The sequence below is a fragment of the Phocoena phocoena genome, chromosome 20 (genome assembly GCF_963924675.1).
Source record: "Phocoena phocoena chromosome 20, mPhoPho1.1, whole genome shotgun sequence".
NCBI classification, from domain to species: domain Eukaryota; kingdom Metazoa; phylum Chordata; class Mammalia; order Artiodactyla; family Phocoenidae; genus Phocoena; species Phocoena phocoena.
The window spans coordinates 8,031,963-8,056,211 of NC_089238.1; the positions used below are offsets into that span (position 1 = coordinate 8,031,963).

At 47.9% G+C, this 24,249-nt stretch overlaps 2 protein-coding genes across 2 annotated transcripts in view; one reads left to right on the top strand and one right to left on the bottom strand.

The window, feature by feature from the left end:
- CRX (cone-rod homeobox) lies at positions 1-9,976 on the bottom strand. Its single transcript, XM_065898863.1, has 4 exons — positions 9,938-9,976; positions 2,462-2,596; positions 1,575-1,726; positions 1-652 (listed from the first exon to the last, which is right to left on the bottom strand). Exons 2-4 carry the CDS (start codon positions 2,559-2,561, stop codon positions 5-7), a joined length of 900 nt encoding a protein of 299 aa, XP_065754935.1. The 5' UTR covers positions 2,562-2,596; positions 9,938-9,976; the 3' UTR covers positions 1-4.
- LOC136140196 (tetrapeptide repeat homeobox protein 2-like) overlaps positions 2,560-24,249 on the top strand; it is a 26,380-nt gene continuing 4,690 nt past the window's right edge. The window contains exon 1 of the mRNA XM_065898278.1: positions 2,560-2,586. Coding sequence (XP_065754350.1) covers positions 2,560-2,586 — 27 coding nt within the window. The remainder of the gene's footprint in view (positions 2,587-24,249) is intronic.

Here is a 24,249-nt window from a genome sequence, read left to right on the forward strand (position 1 = left end):
TCTTCTACAAGATCTGAAACTTCCAGGCACTCTGATCCTTGTAGTCCAGGGGATCCATGGGGTTGTAGGTGAATTTCCAGGTGCCTGTGGGGTCCTTGAATTCTAAGCTGTCCACAGGGCTGTAGGTGCCATAGCTCTGGCCTGACAGGGAGGTGGGGGACTGGGTCAGTGAGGGCCCCATGGAGGGACCAGAAAGGGGGCTGAGAGCCGGGCCCCCCAACTGGGGCACCATGGGAGAAAGGTAGGGATCCAGGCCACTGAAATAGGAGCTCGGCGACCCATACGCCGAGGGGGAGGAACAGAAAGCAGAGGCGGGGGCGTAGGTCATGGCGTAGGGCGCCGATGTCAGAGAAGGGCCCGAGGCCACTAGCCCAGCCCGCTGTGCCTCGGGCAAAGGGGACTCTGAGGCCGGACTCCAAATGGACACCGTGGCCACTGCCGTGGTGGGGGAGCCTGAGGGCCCGGGTAGAGGGGGGCTGTAGGAATCTGAGATGCCCAGCGGGTCTGGACAGACATCCGTGGACGATCTTGGAGAGGTGCCTGCCTTCCTCTTGGCAGGACGAGCCTTGGCTTGTGCCCCTGGGGGCTGCTGTTGCTGTTTCTGCTGCTGCCGCTGCTGTCGACACTTAGCCCTGCGGTTCTTGAACCAAACCTGGGGGTGAGAGGGGAGGTCGGCGTGGGTGAGTGGGAAGGAGGCCCAGGGGAGCCTTCATGGTGCCCAGGAATGGTGATGCTTACTGGTGAGACATGCCAGAGTCACAGCTCTCCACTTTGCAATCAGTTATGTGGCGCTCACCCATTCATCCATCCAATCATTCATACATAGAGCTGTACACACACACACATACAGGCAACCATATGCACATACATACAATCATACATACATACGTATGTGCGTATATACATACAATAATACATACATAAACACAGTCATCCATCCAACCATATGTACACACATACTATCATACAAACGCACATATACACATTTACCCATCCATCCATCCATCCATCCAATTGGTTAATAAGCATGGATTAACCATCTTCTACTACTCTGGGGACACACAAGTGAAGCTGACATTCTAGTTGAGAGAGACAGGCTAAAAACAAACAGGAAGTAAACAAATCACATAGTATTTAGAAAGTGATAAATACTATGAAAGAACCAGTTGATCAGGATAAGGGCGGGCAGCAGGGTGGGGTGGCAGGGGAAGGTTGCGGCTTCAAATGCCAAAGGGGGTGTAGGTCTCATTGACTAGCAAGGTGACTTGATTGGTTGATAAAGACTTGAAGACGGTGATGGGGAATATACCTTCCAGGTAGAGGGAACAGAGAGTGCAAAGGTCCTGAGGCAGGAGTGTGCTTGGTGGGCATGCTAGAGGAAGGACCAGGGGCCAGTGTTGCTGGAGTAGAGTGAGAAGGGGTAGGAGTGTAAGAGAAGACGCCAGCGAAAAAATAGAGGCGAGGGATTACTAGGACACTTTATGATTTTGGCCGTGACTTTGCAACCTCTCCCCCTTCCCTTCACTCTGGGTCCCAGGAAGGACCAGAGGAGTCCAGAGACCAGAACATCCCACCTGAACCCTGGACTCAGGCAGATTGATCTTCAGAGCCACCTCCTCACGGGCATACACGTCCGGGTACTGAGTCTTAGCAAACAGGGCCTCCAGCTCCTCCAACTGGCTTCGTGTGAAGGTGGTCCGTTCCCGCCGCTGCTTTCTCGGGGCGCCTGGTGTAGGGACGGGAAAATGGGACCTTCAGGTGACCTGAGACCCCGTTCTCTTCATCTGCTGATGTGAGGTCCTGAGCGTACATGGGATGCCGAGAAGCTCCTTCTGGGTGTTCAACTGCCCAAACTAAGGGGGTGCCGATTCCCTGAACTTCTAGACCTCACTCTGTCCCCCTGGGAAATGGGGTCCCCCTTTGTCTGTCATTGGGGGGCTCATGCTTCTCCCTGAGGAGAACTGGCTTTAGCCATGTAAGGAGGTATATGAGTTTGATCTTCATCCCCTTTCTAAAATTTCTTCTGCACTAACACATGCAGTTGAAACATGACATCTTGGATATACAGCCTATAAGAGTGGCAGGTCCATAACAGTCAACTTAATCAAGTTTTTAAAAAACACCTAAAGAATAATGCCACCAAAACCAGAGTGCTTCCTTCCTTGAGAAATAAAGCATTGCTAACAGGTGGGGATTCCTCTGGGTCCCCCTTCCAGATCGCTTCCCTCCTTCACCCCAGAGGGAACGACCATCCTCCATTTCTATGACTGGCCCTATGCTTGCCTGCATCCCTAAGAGATGTGGAGGGGTGTTTGGCATTTACAGGTGAACACATCTGGCTGGTGTATGGCCCTCATGTCACCCCTGTAAGTGCCCATCCTACTCCTGAAGGCAAGGGACCCCAGAGGCCCCGAGAAGATGGGGGCCAGCTGGGGGTGGCAGGGAGACGGACGGTACTCACTTGGGTAGGGCACAGCTTGGTGCATCAGATCCACACTAGGGCCACTCAGGGCCAAGGCGTTGACGGAATAGTGGGGCCCCGGGTTCATATACGCCATCATGGTCCTCAGGGATGCTGGGGCCCAGGTCAGTGGGCCTGCAAGAGAAGGGTGGGTACTCAAACACTCCCCAGTTCATCACCACGTGGTTCAAATCCTGCCTCAGTCTCTTCTTAGGTGTGTGACCTTGGGCAACTTATCCCCCTCTCTCTGCCTCAGTTTCCCCACCTATAAAAGAGCCCTCTGCTTAAGGTCATCAAAGCTTCAGTGAGACTCTGTAAGGCAGAGAGCGAAAGCTGTAACGGGCATGTAAATGGAAGCTCTTATTCCTACTCTATCCTTTAAAAAATCTTCCTGCCACTCCCTTGTCTGAGATCTTTTTTCTTCTAGAACCACAAAAAAGACGTTCAGCCTCACGCAGAATCATGGTAAGTAGGGTGACCAGTTGTCCCTGTCTGCCAGGGATGGAAGGGTTTCTAGGGATGTGGAATTTCAGTGCCAAATCTGGAAGAGTCCCAGATAAATCGGGATAGATGGTCACCCAAAGGGAGAGTCACAGTCAAACGACAGTAAGCGATGATCCTCTGCAACCGTTTTTGACCCATCAGCTTGGCAAAGATCAAAGAGGCTTGGTACCCGCGCGCCTACAGCCTGTGCTCTGCAACAAGAGAAGCCGAGAAGCACCGCAATGAGAAGCCCACGCACCGCAAAGAAGAGTAGCCCCCGCTCGCCGTAACTAGAGAAAGCCTGTGCGCAGTAACGAAGACCTAAAGCAGCCAAAAATAAATAAATAAAATATCATTTAAAAAAAAAAAAAACAAACAAAGAGGATTGGTAACTCCAGGGCCGGCCTCAGAGTGGAGAAACAGGTTTCCCATGTCAGGGCGGTGGCAATGTGGATGGAACGAATTGGAAACGTTTATCAAAGAAAAATGCCATCTTTCCTTGGTGCCAGGAACTTGCCTTCAATGTGCCTCGGTCACCTCATCAGAAAATGGGAATGAGGGACTTCCCTGGTGGCACAGTGGCTAAGAATCCACCTGCCACTGCAGGGGACACAGGTTCAAGCCCTGGTCCAAGAAGATCCCACATGCCACTAAGCAACTAAGCCCGTGCACCACAACTACTGAGCCTGCACTCTAGAGCCCGTGAGCCACAACTACTGAGCCCACGTGCCACAACTACTGAAGCCTGCGCACCTAGAGCCCATGCTCTGCAAGAAGAGAAGTCACCGCAATGAAAAGCCCACATGCCACGATGAAGACCCAACACAGCCACAAAATAAATAAATAAATTTATAAAAAAAGAAAATGGGAATGAAAATGGAACTTACATCTTTAGGTTGATGTGAGGGTCAAATGAATTAATCTGCATCAGATACTTAAAATAACACCTGACACGTAGTAAATGCTACAAAACTGTGGTCAGTTATTATTATTTGCAAGCAGATGTTTGCATAGACTTTATGCTAGGATTTTTCTTTTATTGGAGTATAGTTCATTTACGATGTTGTGTTAGTTTTTGGTGTACAGCAAAGTGATTCAGTTCTACATATATATTTTTTTCATATTCTTTTCCATTATAGTTTATTACAAGATATTGAATATAGTTTCCTGTGCTATACAGTAGGTCCTTGTTGTTTATCTCTTTTATATAGAGTAGTGTATATCTGTTAATCCCAAACTCCTAATTTATTCCTCCCCACCCAAGCTAGGACTTTTAATGTAGCATATTTATAATTGCCAAAATGTGGAAGCAGCCTATATGACCACCAAAGGGGACATAGTCAGTAAATTATGTAAATCAGGTAAGTTATGTTAAGGTTATGGCACATCCATGCAAGAGAATACTATGAAGTCATTTAAAAGGTATAAGGTTGTCCTCTATGAATGGATTTGAAAAGACCTCTAGTATATAATTAAGAAAGATTATCTTAAACTTGGCAATGAGACAAAAGGATGACAGCATGTCACTTCCTGGTTGTCCTGGAGCCTCATCTAGCAGACCAACCCAAGCATTATTTCCTTTTCTAGGGGACTGTACTTTTTTTCAATTGATTGTCCACTACCGATTAGGATCCAGACACTGACAAGGTAAATGGTAACTTCCAGAAGTTTGGTTATTAATCATTTGCCTCTGGTAGAAAAGATAACCTCAGAGGTTAGTTTTGCTGCCCTGTAGGACTTGAACTAGCTTCATATCTAAAGTGACCAAATTTTTTTGGCATGCCTTTCCTGAATAATGGTATTAACCTCTGTTCTTTGAATTCTCCTTTGAAACAGCCAGTTCCTTCATTCATGATTTAAATAAATCTTTGACCTGCACTTATTACATGTGCCTAAGAGTCAGGCGTTTAATTTTTTATTACACTTAGGCAATAGGTACGTGTGTGTCTGTATTAGATATCATATATTACCAAATTATATATACAATATATATTATATTCAAAGGAATATATCCTTTGAATATATATATATATTTCAAAGGAAAAAAACAGTGTGTATAGCATGCTACCATTTGTGATTTTTAAAAACAAGGCAGCAATATATACATATAAAATATATTTATATAAATGTATATCTGTATCTGCATAGAAAATTCCCAGGAAGGACACAATATGTAGTAAAAGTGGCTGCCTCTGGGGAGTTGTGTTATATCCATACCTTGTTTTTACAGTTTGGATTACTTTTTAACCATGAGTGAGTATGTTACCTTTTCAACAACAAAACCAAGAATACCATCTATTTAAAAGAGAGAGAGAGACTTCCCTGGTGGTCCAGTGGGTAGACTCCGTGCTCCCAATGCAGGGGGCCCGGGTTCCATCCCTGGTCGGGGAACTAGATGGCATATGCATGCCACAACTAAGAAGTCCGCATGCCACAACTAGAAGATCCCGCATGCCACAGCTAAGACCCGGCACAGCCAAAAGAAATAAATAATAAGTAAATAAATATTTAAAGTTCTTCTTTAAAAAATAAATAATTAAATAAAAGGGAGAGAAAGAACCTTTCCAGGGCTCCCTATCGCCCTAGTTAAGATGGCCTCAGGAGACCTCTCGGCCTCTCCGGAAACTTCCAATAAGCTGTTCCAGGCCCGGAATGCCTCCTCTACCCCCAGTCCAAAGACCCCCCTCACCAGCTAACTAACCTCTTCTCCTCCTCCAGGTCACAACTCAAACATAACTTCCCAGAAAAGCCAGCCCATACCCTAAACGGGATTACAGACACACACACACACACACACACACACACACACATTTTCTTTCTCCTGTTCTTCAGGAATCACACCTGTTAAATATGCCATATTTATGAGTTTACCCGTCTCCCCCAATGCTGTCAGCTACCTGAGAACAGAGACTAGGAATGTTTCACTCCCTGCGGTGTCCCCAGTGCCCCCCAATAAATATCTGAAAAATAAATAAATGCTTAAAAAATGGATGACATTTATTTGAGCTCCCACCCCTTCCTTCTCTCACTGCCCTGTCCTTCTCAACCCTCCCTTGGTAGGCAGAGTTCTATTTATCATAAATTGAAGTTCTGCTGTCCATTCAGTAAATATTTTTGAGAGTTCTAGTCACTAGGGATACAGCAAGAAATAAGACACCGAGCATCTCTGTTCTCATGAGATTGAACTTCGAGTTCCTGGTCAGGGAAACAAATAGTGGACAAGGAAAGAGATTTTTTTTTTTTAGAGAATCAAAATGCTTTCGGATTAAAAAAAAAGAAAAGAGAAAAAAAAATGCTTTCGGAAAATTTCAAGAACTCCGAGAAAAATTAAATGCGGTAATAGGAGAGTGACAGGGTTTGGGGTGAGGGTGAGGCATCTAATTTAGGTGAATGATCAGGGGAAGACGTCTCTCTAAGAAGGTGACTTTGGAGCTGCAGGACTCCACATCAGCCGTGGGAGGACCTCGGGGTCGAGGTCTCCAGGCAGAGGGAACAGCAGGTGCAAAGCTCTGGAGGCTGGAATCGTTTTGTCTTATGGAGGAGAATCAAGGTGTCCAGTGTTACTGGAGCAGAGTGACCAGGGCAGAAAGTGGACTAAGATTATGTAGGACCTGATAGGAAAGTCACGGGGATGCTCAGTGCTGATGATAACCATAAAAGTAAAAACCACCACATAAATCCTAAGAATCAAGTGGTGTCCTAGGTAGTGACTGGTATTTACACCCTAAAGTTGTCTCCTTCCACGGAGCAGGGCTACGTGTGCAACCAACCGGATATTGTGGAAATGACAGTGTGACTTCTGAGGCTGGCCCTCTCTCTCTAGGAAATCGAGCTGCCATGGTGAGGATGCTTGAGCAGTCCTATCTATGGAGAGGTCTGTGTGGCAAGAACTGAGGCCTCCTGCCAACAGCCATGGGAATGAACCTCCAGGGAAGCTGATTCTCCAGCCTCAGCGGAGTCTTCAAATGACTGCAGCCCCGAATAACATCTGACTACAACAGCACGAGACACCATGAGCCAGAATCATCCAGCAACACCATGCCTGGATTCCTGTGACCTCAGAAACTATACAACATCATAGATATTTATTGTTTTAAGCTACTAAGTTTGGGGCTAACTTGTTACACAGCCACAGATAACTAATACAATAATTCCCAGTGCAGGATGGCATTGAGCACTCAGCACAACCTTGGGAGGGAGAGACTGTATTACTAATATGTTCACATTTTACAGGTAAGAACATCTTCAGTCTCAAGTGCTATGACCTGCCCAGGGTCACTCACAGGCTGTGAGTGGGGACCCAGGAGTCCAACCCTGGGGACCTCCTGGAGGCCCTGCTCTCCCAGCCCCCAGTCTGAGTCCCCTCTGTCCTCTTCCTCTTCAAGGAGTGATGATCTCTCACTGGAGCCTCCGGAGAGAGTGGAAACAGGGAGGCTGGTGAATTTGCCCTCTAGGGACAATTTGCAGGGCTTGGAACAAGAGCCTCCACTTCCACTGAATCTGTCTTTACCACAGAATCTACATGGAGTTACCCGGCTAAGGGGTTGGTCTTCCAGGAAAGCCTAGATCTCTCTCACTGGGCTGATCCCACCCTACGGGCAGAAGATCTGAGCCTCAGGGGGAGGTGGGTGCTCGACCAAAATCAAGCAGCTGATAATGATAATGACCTCCAAGACTGAGGGTTTGCCCACTCCTCAGATCATCAAATAAGGAAGAGCGGGACCTCCCTGGTGGTTAAGAATCCACCTGCCAATGCAGGGGACACTGGTTCGAACCCTGGTCTGGGAAGATCCCACGTGCCACGGAGCAACTAAGCCCATGCGCCACAACTACTGAGCCTGCGCTCTAGAGCCCATGAGCCACAACTACTGAGCCCGTGCGCCACAACTACTGTAGCCCACGCACCTAGAGCCCATGCTCCACAAGAGAAGCCACCGCAATGAAAAGCCCGCGCACCACAACGAAGAGTAGCCCCCACCCGCCGCGACTAGAGAAAGCCCGCGTGCAACAACGGAGACCCAACACAGTCAAAAATAAAAAATAAATAAACTTATATATTTAAAAAAAAAGGAAGCGCTTGGTGGAAACGATGTTGGCAAAGAATGATAACAACAAAAATGATATCGGATGCCCACCAAAGCCTTTCTCTGGGTTAGGCAACAGGATGAGGCTTCCAGAGCTTCTCTCCTCTGAACAGCTTTGTGTGTCAATGCCCAGGGGCACAGACAGCGACTACAATGTCTGTCTTTCATTGACAATTTACGGTGAGCCAGACAGCAACCCTTTTTCATCCTGCCGGGTGAATTTCAAGGCAACGATGTTTCATAATCCCAAATGGTGGAGCCAGGGAAATCACCATCCCTGCCCTGGGAACCAACTAGTGGGGCCCTAGGGTGGTGCCTGGGCTCCTGGGGTTCAGCAGCCGCTGGGTCCAGGATCTCACCTGAGCAGGTGCTCGGACAAGTGAGGCTTGAAGGCTCACACCCATCTTGTGGGTGGTCCTGGAGATAATCTACGGTTGGTGAAACGAAACCTTGAGGGGAGGAAGGTCTCTGCCCCAGGTCAGGCAGGAGATCCTCCAACCATAAGGACCTCCAGCTGGAATCCCTAACTGTTCAGACACGGCACCTCGGAAATAAGATCTCGGGGAACAATAATCCAGTGACAGCTTCCCACGAGGTACGTCCTATTGTCATCTCCACTCCACAGAGGAGGAAACTGAGGCTCAGAGAAGCAGAGTCCCTGATCCCATCACACGTGTCAGCGGCTGAGCCAGCACCTGCCCCCCCAGCCTGCGCCCTCTTGACCACCAAGCTACATGACCTCTTAGGATGGGATGCTCACCACAGCCCCGCGGAGCTCAGATGCCCATTTCTCAGATGAGGAAACTGAAGCTGAGAGAGGTTCTGTCAATTCTCGAGGACACACGGGGGCGAGTGGCACAGCCAGGAATAGAGACCAGATATCTGGGCCCCAGAGCCCTGCCCTTGACTCCCCAAATCTACTTGGGGTCCCCCAAAGCAGGATGAAGCCAGCCCCCTCCTCTGTCACTGCTGCCCAGGCCCGTGACATGGGCTTCCCGTGAGTCATCTGACTAGATCACCGTGGCAACTTGTCATTGTCCCCACTTTGCAGATGAGGAAACTGAGACTCAGAGTGACCTGGCACAGACCCACGGGGCTCCACGTCAGCCCAGCCAGACTCCGCCCCCAGCTTTGTCCAGCTGGAGACAAGGAGGGTGTCGTGCTCATCACCCAAGATTGGACCTGGGAAAAGCCAGAGCCTCTGGGGAAAATGAGGTCCCCAGGTAAGCAGTTCACCGCCACTTTATCCCCAAATCAGTGCATTCCCAGCCCCCTCGGGCAGTCTCATAGTCTCCCCTTCTTCCCTCCTGCTGCAGCCTCAAAACCTTGACTCTCTGTGTGCTTGTGTCTCTTCAATTCTATTTCTGTCATTCATCCATCCATCTGTTCACCAAATATGTAGGCAACCCACATACCAGGCACTGGGAGGAAATCAAGGTTCAGTGGGGTAGATGGGCAATGAGTAGATAAACACACATGAAGAGACAGTTTCAGGCTGCGGTAAGTTTTAAAGAAAATACAACAGGGAGACGTGCCAGGGAGTTGCCCTCAAGCTCTGAAAAGCCCCCCACCTCCCCAACAAGACGCCCCTGAAGCTTCTGGAACCCCCATGCCATGGGCCAGCTCCCCCTGTCCGTCCACAAACATACGCGCACACACACACACACACACACACGCACACACCCCGCCTGCCCCACTGCAGTCACAGCCTGCACCGTTCCCCCAAACATCAGGACGGACCCTCTGATCCATGTAGGATTCTCCAGAAACATCACACACTCCTTCTCCACCCCTGTGCCAGACAGTAAAAACACAGCCACGAATAAAATGTACCCACCTTCTGACCCTTCCTGCCCCCTCCCTCGCTCCCCCTTCCTCCACCCCCTCCGCTGCCCCTGCAGACACTCACCTTCAGAAAGTAGGGATGTAGCTCTCCTGGTGGCCTGGGATGGAGTAGTCAGACAGCAGAGGCTGAAGGAAATGGGTCCCCTCACATGGGGAGATTTTAAGCCCTGGCTGGGAGTGATGTCATTTGCCGTGGCCTGGATCTCAGAGGGTAATCCTGGCCCGGGTGGGGACTCAACTGGGCGCCAGGAGGTGACATTGGCGGGGAGGGGGAGGGGCACCCGTCTGCCTAATCCCCTCCTCGCCTCCCCACCTCCATGACATCTTGGCAATTAGGGCTGATGGGGAAGGGCGGCCCCTGGTCCCGCCTGTGATCAGGAGTCCCCATTCCTCAGGGAAGTTCTTCCTGAGGTCTAATTGGTGTCCCTCCAGCTTCGGCTATTTTCCCACCAAAGAGGAAGGAGAGTGATGTTGGGTGTTCCTGAGAGATCATTCAAGATACGAGGGTCGCGGGGCTTTCTTCTCTCTCTCTCCTGGGTCACCCTTTCTCTCCCCAACAGTCTATCTGCCCACTAAGTTATCTCTGCACTGTCCCATTGTTTTCCTTTCTGCCTCAGTTTCCCTTTTTCCTCTTTCTTTCCTCAGCTTCTATCACTCTTTGATATCAACTTCTCCCATCTCCTCTTCTCCCCTGGGCTCTTCCCTCTTTCTCTCTCTCCTTGTATCATCTCCATCTCTATCCCTATCTGTCCCTCCCTCCCTCCACGCCTTTGGTCTTCATTTGGGGTTTCCGTGCCTCAGTTTCTCTTTGCTTTGAGCCTCGGGTTGTGCCACTGCTGCCCGTCTGCCTGTGTACCCCTGTCTCATTCTCCAGCCCTGGGTCTCTCTGTCCCTGTCTCCTGTCTTTCTGTCTTGGTTCCTCTTGTTGTCTGTCTCTCATCCACTCTCTATGCAGCCCTGTCCTTGTTTTGGTCTTGGCCTCTGTCCTTGTCACCCTGTGACACCAGTCTCCCCTACGCCTCGCACTAGTACCTCTCTCCTTTATCCAACCTCTTAAGCTCGAATCTCTGTTCTTGTTTCTCTCTCTCTCTCTTTCCCTGCCTCTTCCTCTGATTCTTGCTTTCTTTCTCTCTAGCTTTCCCCCTCGTTTCTTTCTCCCTATCTTGGTACCTCTCTTGTTCTGTACTTCTGACTATCCTTGTTTCTGCCTCCCTCTGAATTTTCTTCTCTCTGTCCTTCTCTGGGTGTGTGTCTCTCTCTGGATGTTAATATCTGCCTGAGCTCCTGGACCCAAATGGGTCTGTTCTCCATCTCCATCTACCCCAACATCTACCTACGTGCATGAGGTCTCCGTAATCCCGCCTTGTGGCTGGGTCATTGTGTCTCACCATAAGGGGCCCTTTCTTCCTTCACCCCCCTCCTAACCCCCTGCTAGGAGAGATTAAGGCCAGTAGCCTGGCTGGGGAATCAGGGCCGGTCTCATTAGCTTGAAGAGCCAGGGGTGACAGGGAGAGAGGGAGGGGTTGCCTGACCCTCACTGGCGGGCCAAAAGGCTACTGATGGGAGGATCCAGTCCTGTAACAGACCCTCCTGGCCCACCAGAGAAGGGAAGGAAAGCTGGATGTCAGGGAGAGGAAGAAAGAACAGGTCCTCAAAAGCCCCCCGGGGAAAAGGTGTCAGCTTCTCTTAATCACCTCCCCCGAATTTTCCTACCCAGAGTCCCACCAGGCTGGGAGGGTGTAGAGAGCTGGGTTTCAGGTCATGCATGTGGCCCTGGGGTCAAATAAACTGAGTCTAAATCCAGGCTGCTCCTCCCCTGAGGCAAATAGCTCTTTCTTTTCTCATCTACACCCATTGAGCAACTCAGGAAGAAACCTTGGCAATCAACCTTGCCTTCTCCCTTTTTTCCTCACCTCCCTCCCCACTCCCAGCTTCCCCCCCCCCACCCCCAACCAATCTTCCCATAAATCCTGTCATCTCTTCTTTCAGCTACTTGTTCAGCTGAAAACTACAAGACACTGCTGGGAGAAAGTAGACTCGTCCATAGCGACATATACGGGCGGCCCTCTGTATCCACAAGTTCCGTATCTGCAGACTCACAACCGAGGATCAGAAATACTTGGGAAAAAAAATTTTTTTCCAGAAAGTTCCAGAAAGCAAAACTTGAATTTGCCACGTGCCAGCAACTATTTACATAGTCTTTACACTGTATTTACAACCATTTACAAAGCGTTTACTTTGTGTAGGTATTATAAGTAAGCAAGAGATGATGTAAAGTGCACAGGAGGACGTGCATAGGGGACATGCAAATACCGCACCGTTTTATATAAGAAACTTGAGCATCCTTGGATGTATCTGTGGGGGACTTTGAACCAATCCCTCGTGGATATGGAGGGATGACTGTATCATGTTCATGGATTGGAAGACTGAGTATTAAGATGTCAATTCTTCTCAAACTCATCTTTATTTTTTTATACAATTTTTAAAGGTTACTTTCCATTTATAGTTCTTATGAAATATTGTCTATATTCCTCGTATTGTAGAATACACCCTTGAGCCTATCCTATACCTAATAGTTTGTACCTCTTACTCCCCTACCCCTATTTTTCCCCTCCCCCCTTCCCTCTCCCCACTGGTAACCACTAATTTGTTCTCTATACCCATGAGTCTGCTTCTTTTTTGTTATATTCACTAGTTTGTTGAATTTTTAGATTCCACCTATAAGTGTTATCACACAGTATTTGTCTTTCTCTGCCTGACTTATTTCACTTAGCATAATACCCTCCAGGTCTATCCATGTTTTTGCAAAAGGCAAAATTGCATTCTTTCTATTGTATATATATACACCGTATCTTCTTTACCCATTCATTTGTTGATGGACACTTGGATTGCTTTCATATCTTGCCAATTGTAAATAATGCTGCAACGAACATTGGGGTGCATGTATCTTTTCAAATTAGTGTTCTTCTTTTCTTTGGATATATACCCAGAGTGGAATTGCTGGATCATATGGTAGTTCTATTTTTAATTTTTTGAAAAACTACCATACTATTTTCCACAGTGGCTGCACCAATTTACATTCCCAAAATAGTGTACAAGAATTCCCTTTTCTCCACATCTTCACGAACATTTGTTATTTGTAGTCTTTTTGATGATAGCCATTTTGACAGTGTGAGGTAATATCTCGTTGTTTTGAATTGCATTTCTCTGATGATCAGCAATGTTGGGCAGCTTTTCATGTGCCTGTTGTCCAGCTGTTATATCTTCTTTGGAAAAATGTCTATTCTGCTCTTGTACCCTTTTTTTTTTTTTTTTTTTTTTTTTTTGCGGTACATGGGCCTCTCACTGTTGCGGAGCACAGGCTCCGGACGCGCAGGCTCAATGGCCATGCATGGCTCACGGGCCCAGCCGCTCCGCGGCATGTGGGATCCTCCCAGACCAGGGATCGAACCCGTGTCCCCTGCATCGGCAGGCAGACTCTCAACCACTGTGCCACCAGGGAAGCCCTCTTGTACCCATTTTTTAATCAAGGGGCTTTTTAAAATATATTGAGTTGTGTGAGCTGTTTATATATTTTGAATATTAGCCCCTTATTGGTCATATCATTTGCAAATATTTTCTCTCATTTGGTAGGTTGTCTTTTTTGTTTTGTTGATGGTTGTCTTTGCCATGCAAAAGCTTTTAAGTTTAATTAGATCCCATTTGTTTATTTTTGCTCTTATTTCCTTTGCCTTGGGAGACAGATGCAAAAAATATATACATATATATTGCTACGGTTTATGTCAAAGAGTGTTCTGCCTATGTTCTCTTCTAGGAGTTTTGTGGTTTCCAGTCCTACATTTAGGTCTCTAATCCACTTTGAGTTTATTTTTGTATACAGTGTGAGAAAATGTTCTAATTTCATTCTTATACATGTGGCTGTCCAGTTTTCCCAACACCACTTATTGAAGAGCCTGTCTTTTCTGCATTGTATATTCTTGCCTCCTTTGTCATAGATTAATTGACCGTAAGTGCATGGGTTTATTTCTGGGATCTCTATTCTGTTCCATTGATCTATGTGTCTGATTTTGTCCCAGTATCATACAGTATGGTGACTGTAGCTGTATAGTCTGAAGTCAGAGAGTATTGGTCAATTGATTTTTGACAAACGTTCCAAAGCAAGTCATCAGGGAATTCTTTTCAATAAATTGTGCTTGAACAATTGGATATCCACATTTAAAAAAAAAAAAAAGAAGAACCTCAATCTCTCCTTCATACAATACACAAAAGTTAATTTGAGATCACAGTCTTAAATATGAAAAGCAGAAGTATAAAACACCTATAAAAAAAAAGAGAAATATTTTCTTGACCTGGGGGAGCAGGCAAAGATAGATGGGACAGAGAAAGCGATAACCATGAAATAGAAAATTGATAAATTAGATTTAATCAAAATGGGAAAATTCTACCCTTCAAAACACATCAAGTTAAAGAAAATCCTAGCCACGGTCTGTTAGAAACTATTTGCAAAACATATAGCTGGGGGGCTCCCCTGGGGGGCTCCCCTGGGGGGCTCCCCTGGTGGCACAGTGGTTAAGAATCTACCTGCCAATGAAGGGGACATGGGTTCGAGCCCTGGGCCGGGAAGATCCCACATGCCACGGAGCAACTAAGCCCATGCGCCACAACTACTGAGCCTGCGTCTAGAGCCTGTGAGCCACAACTACTGAGCCCGCATGCCACAACTGTTGAAGCCCGCGCACCTAGAGCCTGTGCTCCGCAACAAGAGAAGCCACCGCAATGTGAAGCCCGCGCACCGCAACAAAGAGTAGCCCCTGTAGCCCCTGCTCGCCGCAACTAGAGAAAGCCCACGCACAGCAACGAAGCCCCAACACAGTCAAAAATAAATAAATAATATAAATAAATTTATTTTTTAAAAAATGTATGGCTAGCAAAGACCTTATATCCAGAATACATAAGAAAGACTCTTTCAACTCAATAATAAAATAGCTGGAAGAGACACTTCACAAAAGTTATACCAATGGCCAATAAGGGCATAAAAAGATATTCAACATTATTTGTCATTAGGGAAAGAAAAATAAAAAGCGCAATGAGATATTACATATGACCAGCAAAATGGTTACAGTGAAAAGGATCATCACAAATGTTGGTGAGGTTGTGGAGCAACTGGAACTCTCACACCTTCTGGTGGGAGTAGGATGGTGCAGTCACACTGGAGAACTGTTTCGCTATTTTCTATAAAGGTGAACTATTTTAACCTTATAAGTTGATCCACTTCTAGATATTTATCCAAGAGAAAGAAAACCTATGTCCACCAAAAGACCTGTACAGAAACGTTCATAGCAGCTTTTTTTTTCATACTACTCCCAGATGGGAAACAACTCAAATGTCTACTGAGCTGTAAAAGAACAGAGTGTGGGGCTTCCCTGGTGGCGCAGTGGTTGAGAGTCCGCCTGCTGATGCAGGGGACACCGGTTCGTGCCCCGGTCCGCGAAGATCCCATCCGCGGCTGGGCCCGTGAGCCATGGCCGCTGAGCCTGCGTGTCCGGAGCCTGTGCTCCGCAACGGGAAAGGCCACAGCAGTGAGAGGCCCACGTACCCCCCCCAAAAAAAGAACAGAGTGTGACATAGTCATAAAATGCAATACTACTCAGCAATGAGAAAGGAACATCCTACTAAATGTACAACATCGTGGATGATTCACAAAATCTTTTGCTGAGTGAAAGAAGCCAGACACAAAGAGTGCATACGGCATGTAATATTGTGACTTATAATAAGAAATATATCTTTGGTCTTGGTACCATTCCTCGCACAGAGCTCCTAAAACCTTTAGTTCCTGTGATGAGAAAGATAAAGGTGTCTTTTGTTACGATAATGAGGCAACCTTCAGAAAGCCCTAGGTGACTTAAGGATGGGCTGATTGCCAGGGGAACCAATCATGGGATTAGAGGATTAAACTTTCAGTCCCCTCCTCCTCTCTAACGTTCCCCACCCACCTACCCCCTCCTAGGATGTGAAAGGAGCTAGAGATTGAGTTTAAATGCCAAGGACCAAGGACTTCATCAATCATGTCAATGCAATGAAACCTCCATAAAAACCCCAGAGGATGGGATTCTAAGAGCTTCGAGGTTGGTGAACTAGGACACATCTATGTGCTGAGACGGTGGCACATCCCAAACTCCACCGGTACAGAAACTCCTGTGTTTGGGAGCCTTTTGGATCTCGTGATCTGTATCTCTTCATCTGGCTGTTAACATCCTTTTATAATAAAAGAATCTAGTGAGTAAATGTTTTCCTGAGTTCTGTGGGCCCTCCCTAGCAAATTAATGAAACCCAACGAGGGGATGATGGGAACGTCCGATTTATGGCTGGTAGGTCAGGAGCACAGGGGACACTCTGGACTTGAGATTGGTGCCTAAAGGGGATGAGGGGGACAGTGTTGTGAGCTCAAGACTTAGCCTGTGGAATCTGATGCTGTGTCCAGGTAGGTAGTGTCAGAATCGTGTTAATTGGTTGGTAGTGTTGGAAAACACCCATTGAACTGTATAATTCCAAAGTTCAAGGACGAAGCACATTGTTTTTAATCAGAAAATCATTGTCAGGGACTGGGGCAGGGGTTGGTTGGTTGTGGATAGATAATGGAGTTTGACTGCTTAGTGGATACAGACAGGATTTCTTTTTGGGGTGATGAAAATGCTGTGGAATTAGATAGTGGTGATGGTTGCACAATCTTGGAAATATACTATATAAACACCACTGAGTTGTACACTTTCAATGGTGAATTTTATGGTATATGAATTAGATCTCAATTAAAAAAAGAAATCAGAAGAAGCAAGTTGCCTGGAGTGCAGAAGGAGCATTGACTGCAAAGGGGCATGAGGGAATTTTGGGGTGGTGCAAATGTCCTGCATCTTGATAGGTCTGAGAAGGGTAAGCATTTGTCAAAATCCACCAAGCTCATCACTTAAAATATATGCATTTTAATGTATGTAAATTATGCCTTTATTTTTTTTAAAGGTGTTGGAGGAAAATATCATCTCCAATCTAACTTTTTCCTCACCACCTTGACTGCGTGTAGCCTAGACCAGGAGGATGGCAGAAGCTTCTCTTCCCCGCCGCCATAGCCTCAATCTTCGTCAGTTCTCTGCTCAGGATGGGAACATTAACTCCTCCCACAATTAGAAGACAATCCACCCTGTGCCCAGCTCTCTGTGACCTGGCTTCTAACCACTCACTCCCCTTCTGTCGCCCTGGCTTCTTTCTGTCCCCAAAACTAGCCAAGCACAAGGAAGGAGCCCATCATGGCCCACAAGACAGGGTCCCAGAGCAGCTGCGGGTGGACAGCAAGAGAAAATCAGGGACACTGAGGGAGATAAAAGGACTGAGAGATATAGTGAGATAGAGGAGAGGTACAAAGACAGAATAAATATTCATTTGTTCAACGACGGAATGACCAAGACGGAAAGGTACAAAAGAGAAAGAATCTTGGTGTTTGTCAAGGGCCCATGATTGCAGCAGGAGGGAATGGGGTTAGACTGCGGGGGTGGCCCCAGGTAGTGTGAGATGCTGGAGGACACTTGCATCAGGTCACGGATGAGTTTCAGTCTCAGCTCTACCGCAAGATTGAGGGCCCCTCACACCTGCACCCCCATAGCTGCCTAACACATTCACTCAATTTTATTTTCTGTAAAATTCTTATCACTGCCTTGTCTCTTGTCTGCCCCTCTCATGGGAACGTGGGCTCCAGGAGGGCTGGGATCATATTCACCTTGTTCTCAGCTGTATTCCCAGCGCCTGGGACAGTCCCAGATGCATAGTAAATGCTCAAGAAATTTGGATGGGATGGATTAGTGGTGGAATGAATGGCAGAGGGGCAGAGGCAGGTAGAGACGCACACAGGGAAGTTGTGGTGTGGTTTTACCAAAAGGACCAGGGACTCATGGTTGCAGAAGAAGGGAGTGAGATTGGGATGCCGGATGCTTCAGGGATCACATTATCGCTGAGCTGATTACTTTGGGTTCTAACTAGCCCATGAATCCAGGTTTCCCCCACCTCCCATGTTAGGAAGTGAGGGCATCCATCCCAGCTCCTTGTCCCCAATGGACAAGGGAGCCACCCAGGCCTGCAGAGAGAGGGTGAACCAGCCAAGTCGGGGGAGTCTTGCCAAGGGCTGATGTGAAGCCTACCCTTTACTCACTGTATGGCCTTGGGCCATTCACATAACCTCTCTGGACCTCGGTTTCCTCATCTGTAAAGTGGGGACAATAACAAGTTACCACCATAATCCAGTCAGATGAGCCAAGAGAAGCCCATGTTACAGGCCTGAGCTGCTGTGAGTGCCGGGGAGGGGACCGGCCTCATCCTATTTGGGGGGATTCCAGGTAGATTTGAGGAGTCAAGGGCAGGGCTCTGGGACCCAAGATATCTGGGTTCTATTCTTGGCTGTGCCACTCACCCCTGTGTGTCCTTGGGAATTGACAGAACCTCTCTCGGCTGAGAAATGGACATCTGACATCCGTGGGGCTGTGGTGAGCATCTTAAGAGGCCATGTAGTTTGGTGGTCAGGAGGGTTCAGGCTTGGGGGGCTGGTGCTGGCTCAGCCGTGGCTCTGTCACTTGTGTGTGTGATGGGACCTGGGACTCTGCTTCTCCGAGCCTCAGTTTCCTCCTCCGTGGAGTGGAGATGACAATAAGACCTACCTTGTGGGAAGTTTTCACTGGATTATTGTTCCCCGAGATATTATTCCCTAGGGCCTGGATGCCGTGTCTGAGCAGATGGGGATTCCAACTGGTGGGTCCTTATGGATGGAGAACATCCTGCCTGACCTGGGGCAGGCACCTTCCTCCCCCAAGGCTTGCTTTCTCCAACTGTAGATTATCTCCAGGACCACCCACAAAATGGATGTGAGCCTTCAGGCCTCACCTGTCCGAGCACCTGCTCAGGTGGGAGCCTGGACCCCACAGCTCCTCGACCCCAGGGCACCAACCGCACTGGTTGGTCCCCAGGGCACGGATGGTGATTTCCCTGGCTCCACCATTTGGGATTAGGAAACACCATTGCCTTGAAATTCACCCAGGTTGCAGAAGACTTAAACAGACATTTCAAAAGTGAGTATAGGGCTTCCCTGGTGGCGCAGTGTTTGAGAATCCGCCTGCCAATGCAGGGGACACGGGTTCGATCCCTGGTCCGGGAAGATTCCCACATGCTGCGGAGCAACTCAGCCCGTGCGCCACAACTACTGAGCCTGCGCTCTAGAGCCCACGAGCCACAACTACTGAGCCCACGTGCCACAATTACTGAAGCCCGAGCGCCTGGAGCCCGTGCTCTACAACAAGAAAAGCCGCCGCAATGAGTAGCCCCTGCTCACTGCAACCAGGGAAAGCCCGCATGCAGCAACAAAGACCCAATGCAGCCAAAAATAAATAAATTTTTTTTAAAAGTGAGGATAGTAAATTGTCCATCAACTCACGATACAGGATGCAGTTTCATCAATCATCAGAGAAATGGAAATTAAGACCTCACTGTGATGTCTCTATACCACACCAGAATGCCTAAAATGGAAGGCTGACAATACCATGTATTAGGTAGATAAACAGAAATATATGTGTGTAATGTTATATATATCATAATTACATTATAGATCATATGACATATTATATATATTACATTAATATATTTGCATTTATATCTGTGTATGCAGATATATGGTGTATGCAGGTGTATGTGTATGTCTATACTTACAAAATATTCTTTGGGCCCAATAGCGATGGCAGAGCCTGTGGTGCTGGACCAGGCCATAATGATATTAACCCTGTAGTGAATGGACCATAAGGACACACAGGGGCTCCAGAGGGACATAGGGATAAGGTCTCCAACCAACCCAGTTTTCTTGGGACTGTCCCATTTTAGCACTGAAAGTCCCACATTCTGAGAACCCCTGAACCCAGTCAAGTAGGGAGGATTGCTCCCCTATTTTGGGGAGGGGATATTGACCAAACTCAGGAGTTTATTTGGGTAGAACAGCTAGAACCTCCATACTGTTGTGTATACTGGACGAACTGTCAGCTTCAGCGATGAGGATTATCAGCTCAGGTCTTCAGAGGAGGAAAACTGAGACGCAAACAAAGACACACAGAAACACACGCCTTGCACAGAGACACACAGTGGTGAAAAGAAACGATATTTGGGCCATGGCTTCTTTGCCCATTGAAACCAATGTCCTCGACAGCCCTGCTACATGCAATTCAGAGTCTTAACGGGACTTTCACCGGGACGTACAGACACAGCCCAGGGCCTCTCCAGCCTTTGAAATTTACTGAGGACCCAGGGAGCCTGGTGGAGATTGGTTATATCAATCGCTATTTACTATATTCAAAGTTAAAACGGAGGCATTTGAAAAATATTTTTAAATTTATTAAAAATGTATTTTTTAATTTTTAAAATTCATTATTATTTTTTTTTGGCTGCGTTGGGTCTTTGTTGCTGTGCGCGGGCTTTCTCTAGTTGTGGCGAGTGAGGGCTACTCTTTGTTGCAGTGCACGGCTTCTCATTGCGGTGGCTTCTTTTTGTTGCGGGGCACAGGCTCTAGGCGCCCGGGCTTCAGTAATTGTGGCATGTGGGCTCAGTAGTTGTGGCTCTCGGGCTCCAGAGCACAGGCTCAGTAGTTGTGGCGCACGGGTTTAGCTGCTCCAGGGCATGTGGGATCTTCCTGGACCAGGGCTCGAACCTGTGTCCCCTGCATTGCCAGGGAAGTTCCAAAATATATTTTAAATACTGTATTTTTTAAAAAAACGAATGCTTTCCTTGAACACTCCAAAGCTGAGCTAGACCTCGGGGCTCTGCAGAAGATTGCTGGCAGGTCAGACCCTTCCAGAACATTCCCTGGCCAGGAACCTCAGGTCATCTCTCAGAGCCGTGGTCAGACACCCCCAGACTCCCACACATGTAACCCCTTTCCCTGCCTCCAGAACTCCCTGTTACTCCCAAAGGGACAGAGAGGGGAGAGTGGGTAGGAAATCAGGATACAGGCTCGGGATACATTTTTTGAAATCAACCACGTTGGAACCCTCCTTTCCCTTTAAATGTTTCCTTAACAGCCAGGGAGTGAGCATGTGCCCCTCTGCCCCCCACCCCCCACCCCAGGCCTCCCCTGCTTTCTGGTCCTCCCTCCCCTCGTCTCCTCTGACGCCCTCCTGCGGCCACTCTGGCCCCTGGGTCTCCACACAGCCGGTCCTCTGACCCTGTCCTGGTCCCATTTAGCAAATGATCCAATCCTCTTAGGCCAGGCCGGCCTCAGCAGAGCAGGGAGAGAATTAGATCAGATTTGGGAGGGGGACAGTCATGTGACGGACTGTGGGGGAGGGGAAGGGACAGACCGTCGGGACAGAATGAAAACTCCTGCTTAGTGAAACCCCACGACGAGGGGGTGTGAGGCTTCTCACACACTGAGACCCCTAGGAAGAGGCGGGGCTGGGGGGGGGATGGAAGGGGGGCGCCGAGGGGCAGGGAGGGCACCTGGGAGCCGAGATGTCTTACTCCTCATCCTGGGAGTTTTCCCACCTTTGGCTGTCACCCTGTGGTTACCCAAGAGCCTGACACTTCTGCCTGCGGCTTCAGACCATCTCTCCTGTCTTTAGGGACCCCATTTCCTCCTCTAGAATTATTCATTGTTGGCATGTGTGTTTTTATGGGACAGATGTTGGCAGCCTTTGGGCTGCCCTCAGGAGCGCCCCCAAGCCCTACCCCCATTCCCCCGCCCCCACTTTCACCTCCCTACCTCCCCGTCTGCAGGCTCCTCTTCTGCAGAGAGCCTCAGGAATTCACAGATGCCACATACCATGTTCTTTCCAGAACCTTCTGAATAGGGCAGGGATGAGACATCAAGAGGAACTTGTGGAGGCAGAAAGCTGTCTGGTCAGGGAGTCATTGTTAGGTTCAACTCTTCCCGGGCACTTGGCACTTTGCTGGGAATTTTCACAACTCCTCCCCCACCAGATTAGACCCCAGAGCTTGTTACGCCCCCGAGGGGTCCCTCCTTTCCAAGCTCTGAGTTCACTTGTGACATCTTTTGCTGTGGTTCTTTGAGTAGCTACGTTCTATAAAGATACTTCAAACATGGAATTCTCGAATTCGTTTCTGCTCCTATGTTTCTGGGAGCCCCTAGTTGCCTTTTCATCAGCCAATCAATAGGTCACCTTGTTTTATGTGCGTTTCTGTTTAAAGACACTATATTTACCATATATTGTTTATTCTTTCATGTTGAACATGTGGCCAAGCAGCATTGTCGTTCGTGCCTGAAGGAAGCTTATCTCGAACACATATTTTCTCTGTAAGACACATCACTGCCTTCTGGGAAGGAACAGAAGACAGCGCTTCAGTACTATGCTTAGCGGCATTTTAAACAGCGAAATCGCCAACAAAAATAGCACACGACGGGCTTCCCGGGTGGCGCAGTGGTTGTGAGTCCGCCTGCCGATGCAGGGGACGCGGGTTCGCGCCCCGGTCCGGGAAGATCCCACATGCCGCGGAGCGGCTGGGCCCGTGAGCCATGGCCGCTGAGCCTGCGTGTCCGGAGCCTGTGCTCCGCAACGGGAGAGGCCAGAGCAGTGAGAGGCCCACGTACCAAAAAAAAAAAAAAAAAAAAAAAAAAAAAAATAGCACACCACCCAGCAATTCCACTCCTAGGTATATATCCCAAAGAATTGTAAAGCAGGGACTTGAACCAATATTTGTTCAAGCACTGTTCACAATAGCCAAGAGATGGAAACAACCCAAGTGTCCATCAACAGATGAATGGAGAAACAAAATGTGGTATATACATACATAATGGAATATTCTCCAGCCATAAAAAGGGATAAAGTTCCGGCACACACTACAGCATGGCAGAACCTTGAAGACATTCTGCTTAGTGAAATGAGCCAGACACAGAAGGAAAAAATACTGTCCGATTCCACTTATAGGAGTTAATCAGAGTGGTCAAGTTCACAGAGACACAAAATAGTGCAAAGGTTACCAGGGGCTGGGGGGAGGGTGGAAAGGGAGGTTATGTTTAAGGGGTACAGAGTTTCTGTTGGGGATGATGAAAAGGTTTTAGGTATAGAGAGTGGTGATGGTTACACAATACCGTGAATGTAGTTACTGCCACTGAATTGTATACTTATGAATGGTTAAAACGATATTAATATTATAAAATCTCACAATTTTCAAAGCACAAAAATACCTCCAAAATGCGGCCCCAAATAGACCTCGAAAAGGGTACCTGTTTATACTATAAGGGCTGAAACAACAAGGCAGAGTGTCCCTGTGTTCCAGGTCGGCTGCGAGCACACGAGGTTGGCCCCTCGAACTTTTCACAGCTCTGCACACGTCTGCAAATAACGAGAAAAGGAGTCTTCCTTTGGGTGTTACGAAGAAATTTTACCGAGTAGGCAAATTGGCAAATAGGGAATCTGCAAATAGACTATATTTCAAGAATGAAAGAAGAGGCAGAGAGCAATGTCTAGAGACCTAGAGAAGAGCCCCAATGATGGAAAGACAGGCCAGGAAGTTCTAGAAGGCAGAGATCAAATCCCCCTCCCCCATCTTCTCTCCATCTCCCCAGCATTGTCTTCAAAGCTCAGCTTGCTCTTTTAGTGATGCCTCTCTGTTGCAGAGAGCGGGAGAGGTCTTGCCATCTGTGGGCATCTCCCAGGCAGGAGGCAGAGATAGATCAACCAAACGGGGAGGGCCAGATGCAGGGCTTGCCCGGGAAGCGGCTGCAGAGGAGATCAAGTAATTGATAGAGAGGGAGAGAGCCATTGTTTCTGTTCTGATTGAATCAAAAATAAAAGAACTACTTTTTTCCTCCTCTTAGCACATATTTTTACCGACTCCTTTCCCATCTCTGTCTCTTTTGCCCAAGGGGATTCTGGGCCGTAGACGACCCTCCCCATCCATCTGAATCTGGGAATGGGACGGCAGTCTGGGAAACCCAAGGAGGAACCCTCAGGAACCCCTGCTCCCCCAGCTGTCCCTGGGTGGGCTCTGCCCTCTGGATTTCCATCCAGCCCTGGGATGAATGAGGTCAGAACAGAAGGCAAGACAACCACGTGGCCCCAGGCGGCATCCAGAGACAGAAATTGGCCTTGTTTTCCTGCTTGCAAATGAAAAAATAATAATAGTTAAGCAGTAGGAAAGAGAGAAAGTGAGCGTACATCATTCTCCATAGCCCCTGGGTAATTCATTTTTACTGGGTGTTTTGTTGCTGTTGTCAATGCAGATATATTATGGATATATGTTGTGGTGTGTGTGTGTGTGTGTGTGTGTATAGTATGTGCTTATTGACTGTATACACTCTCAGAAATGAACAGTGTGTCTGAGACATTACTCCATGTCAACAAC

What these genes read in the sequence shown, in the direction of transcription:
- CRX (XM_065898863.1), bottom strand. Translation starts at nt 2,561, where the DNA reads ATGATGGCGTATATGAACCCGGGGCCCCACTATTCCGTCAACGCCTTG. An exon ending in CCAAGCTGTGCCCTACCCAA is followed by an intron (nt 1,727 to 2,461) that starts GTGAGTACCGTC and finishes TCCCTACACCAG; the next exon opens with GCGCCCCGAGAAAGCAGCGG. An exon ending in TGCCTGAGTCCAGGGTTCAG is followed by an intron (nt 653 to 1,574) that starts GTGGGATGTTCT and finishes TCTCACCCCCAG; the next exon opens with GTTTGGTTCAAGAACCGCAG.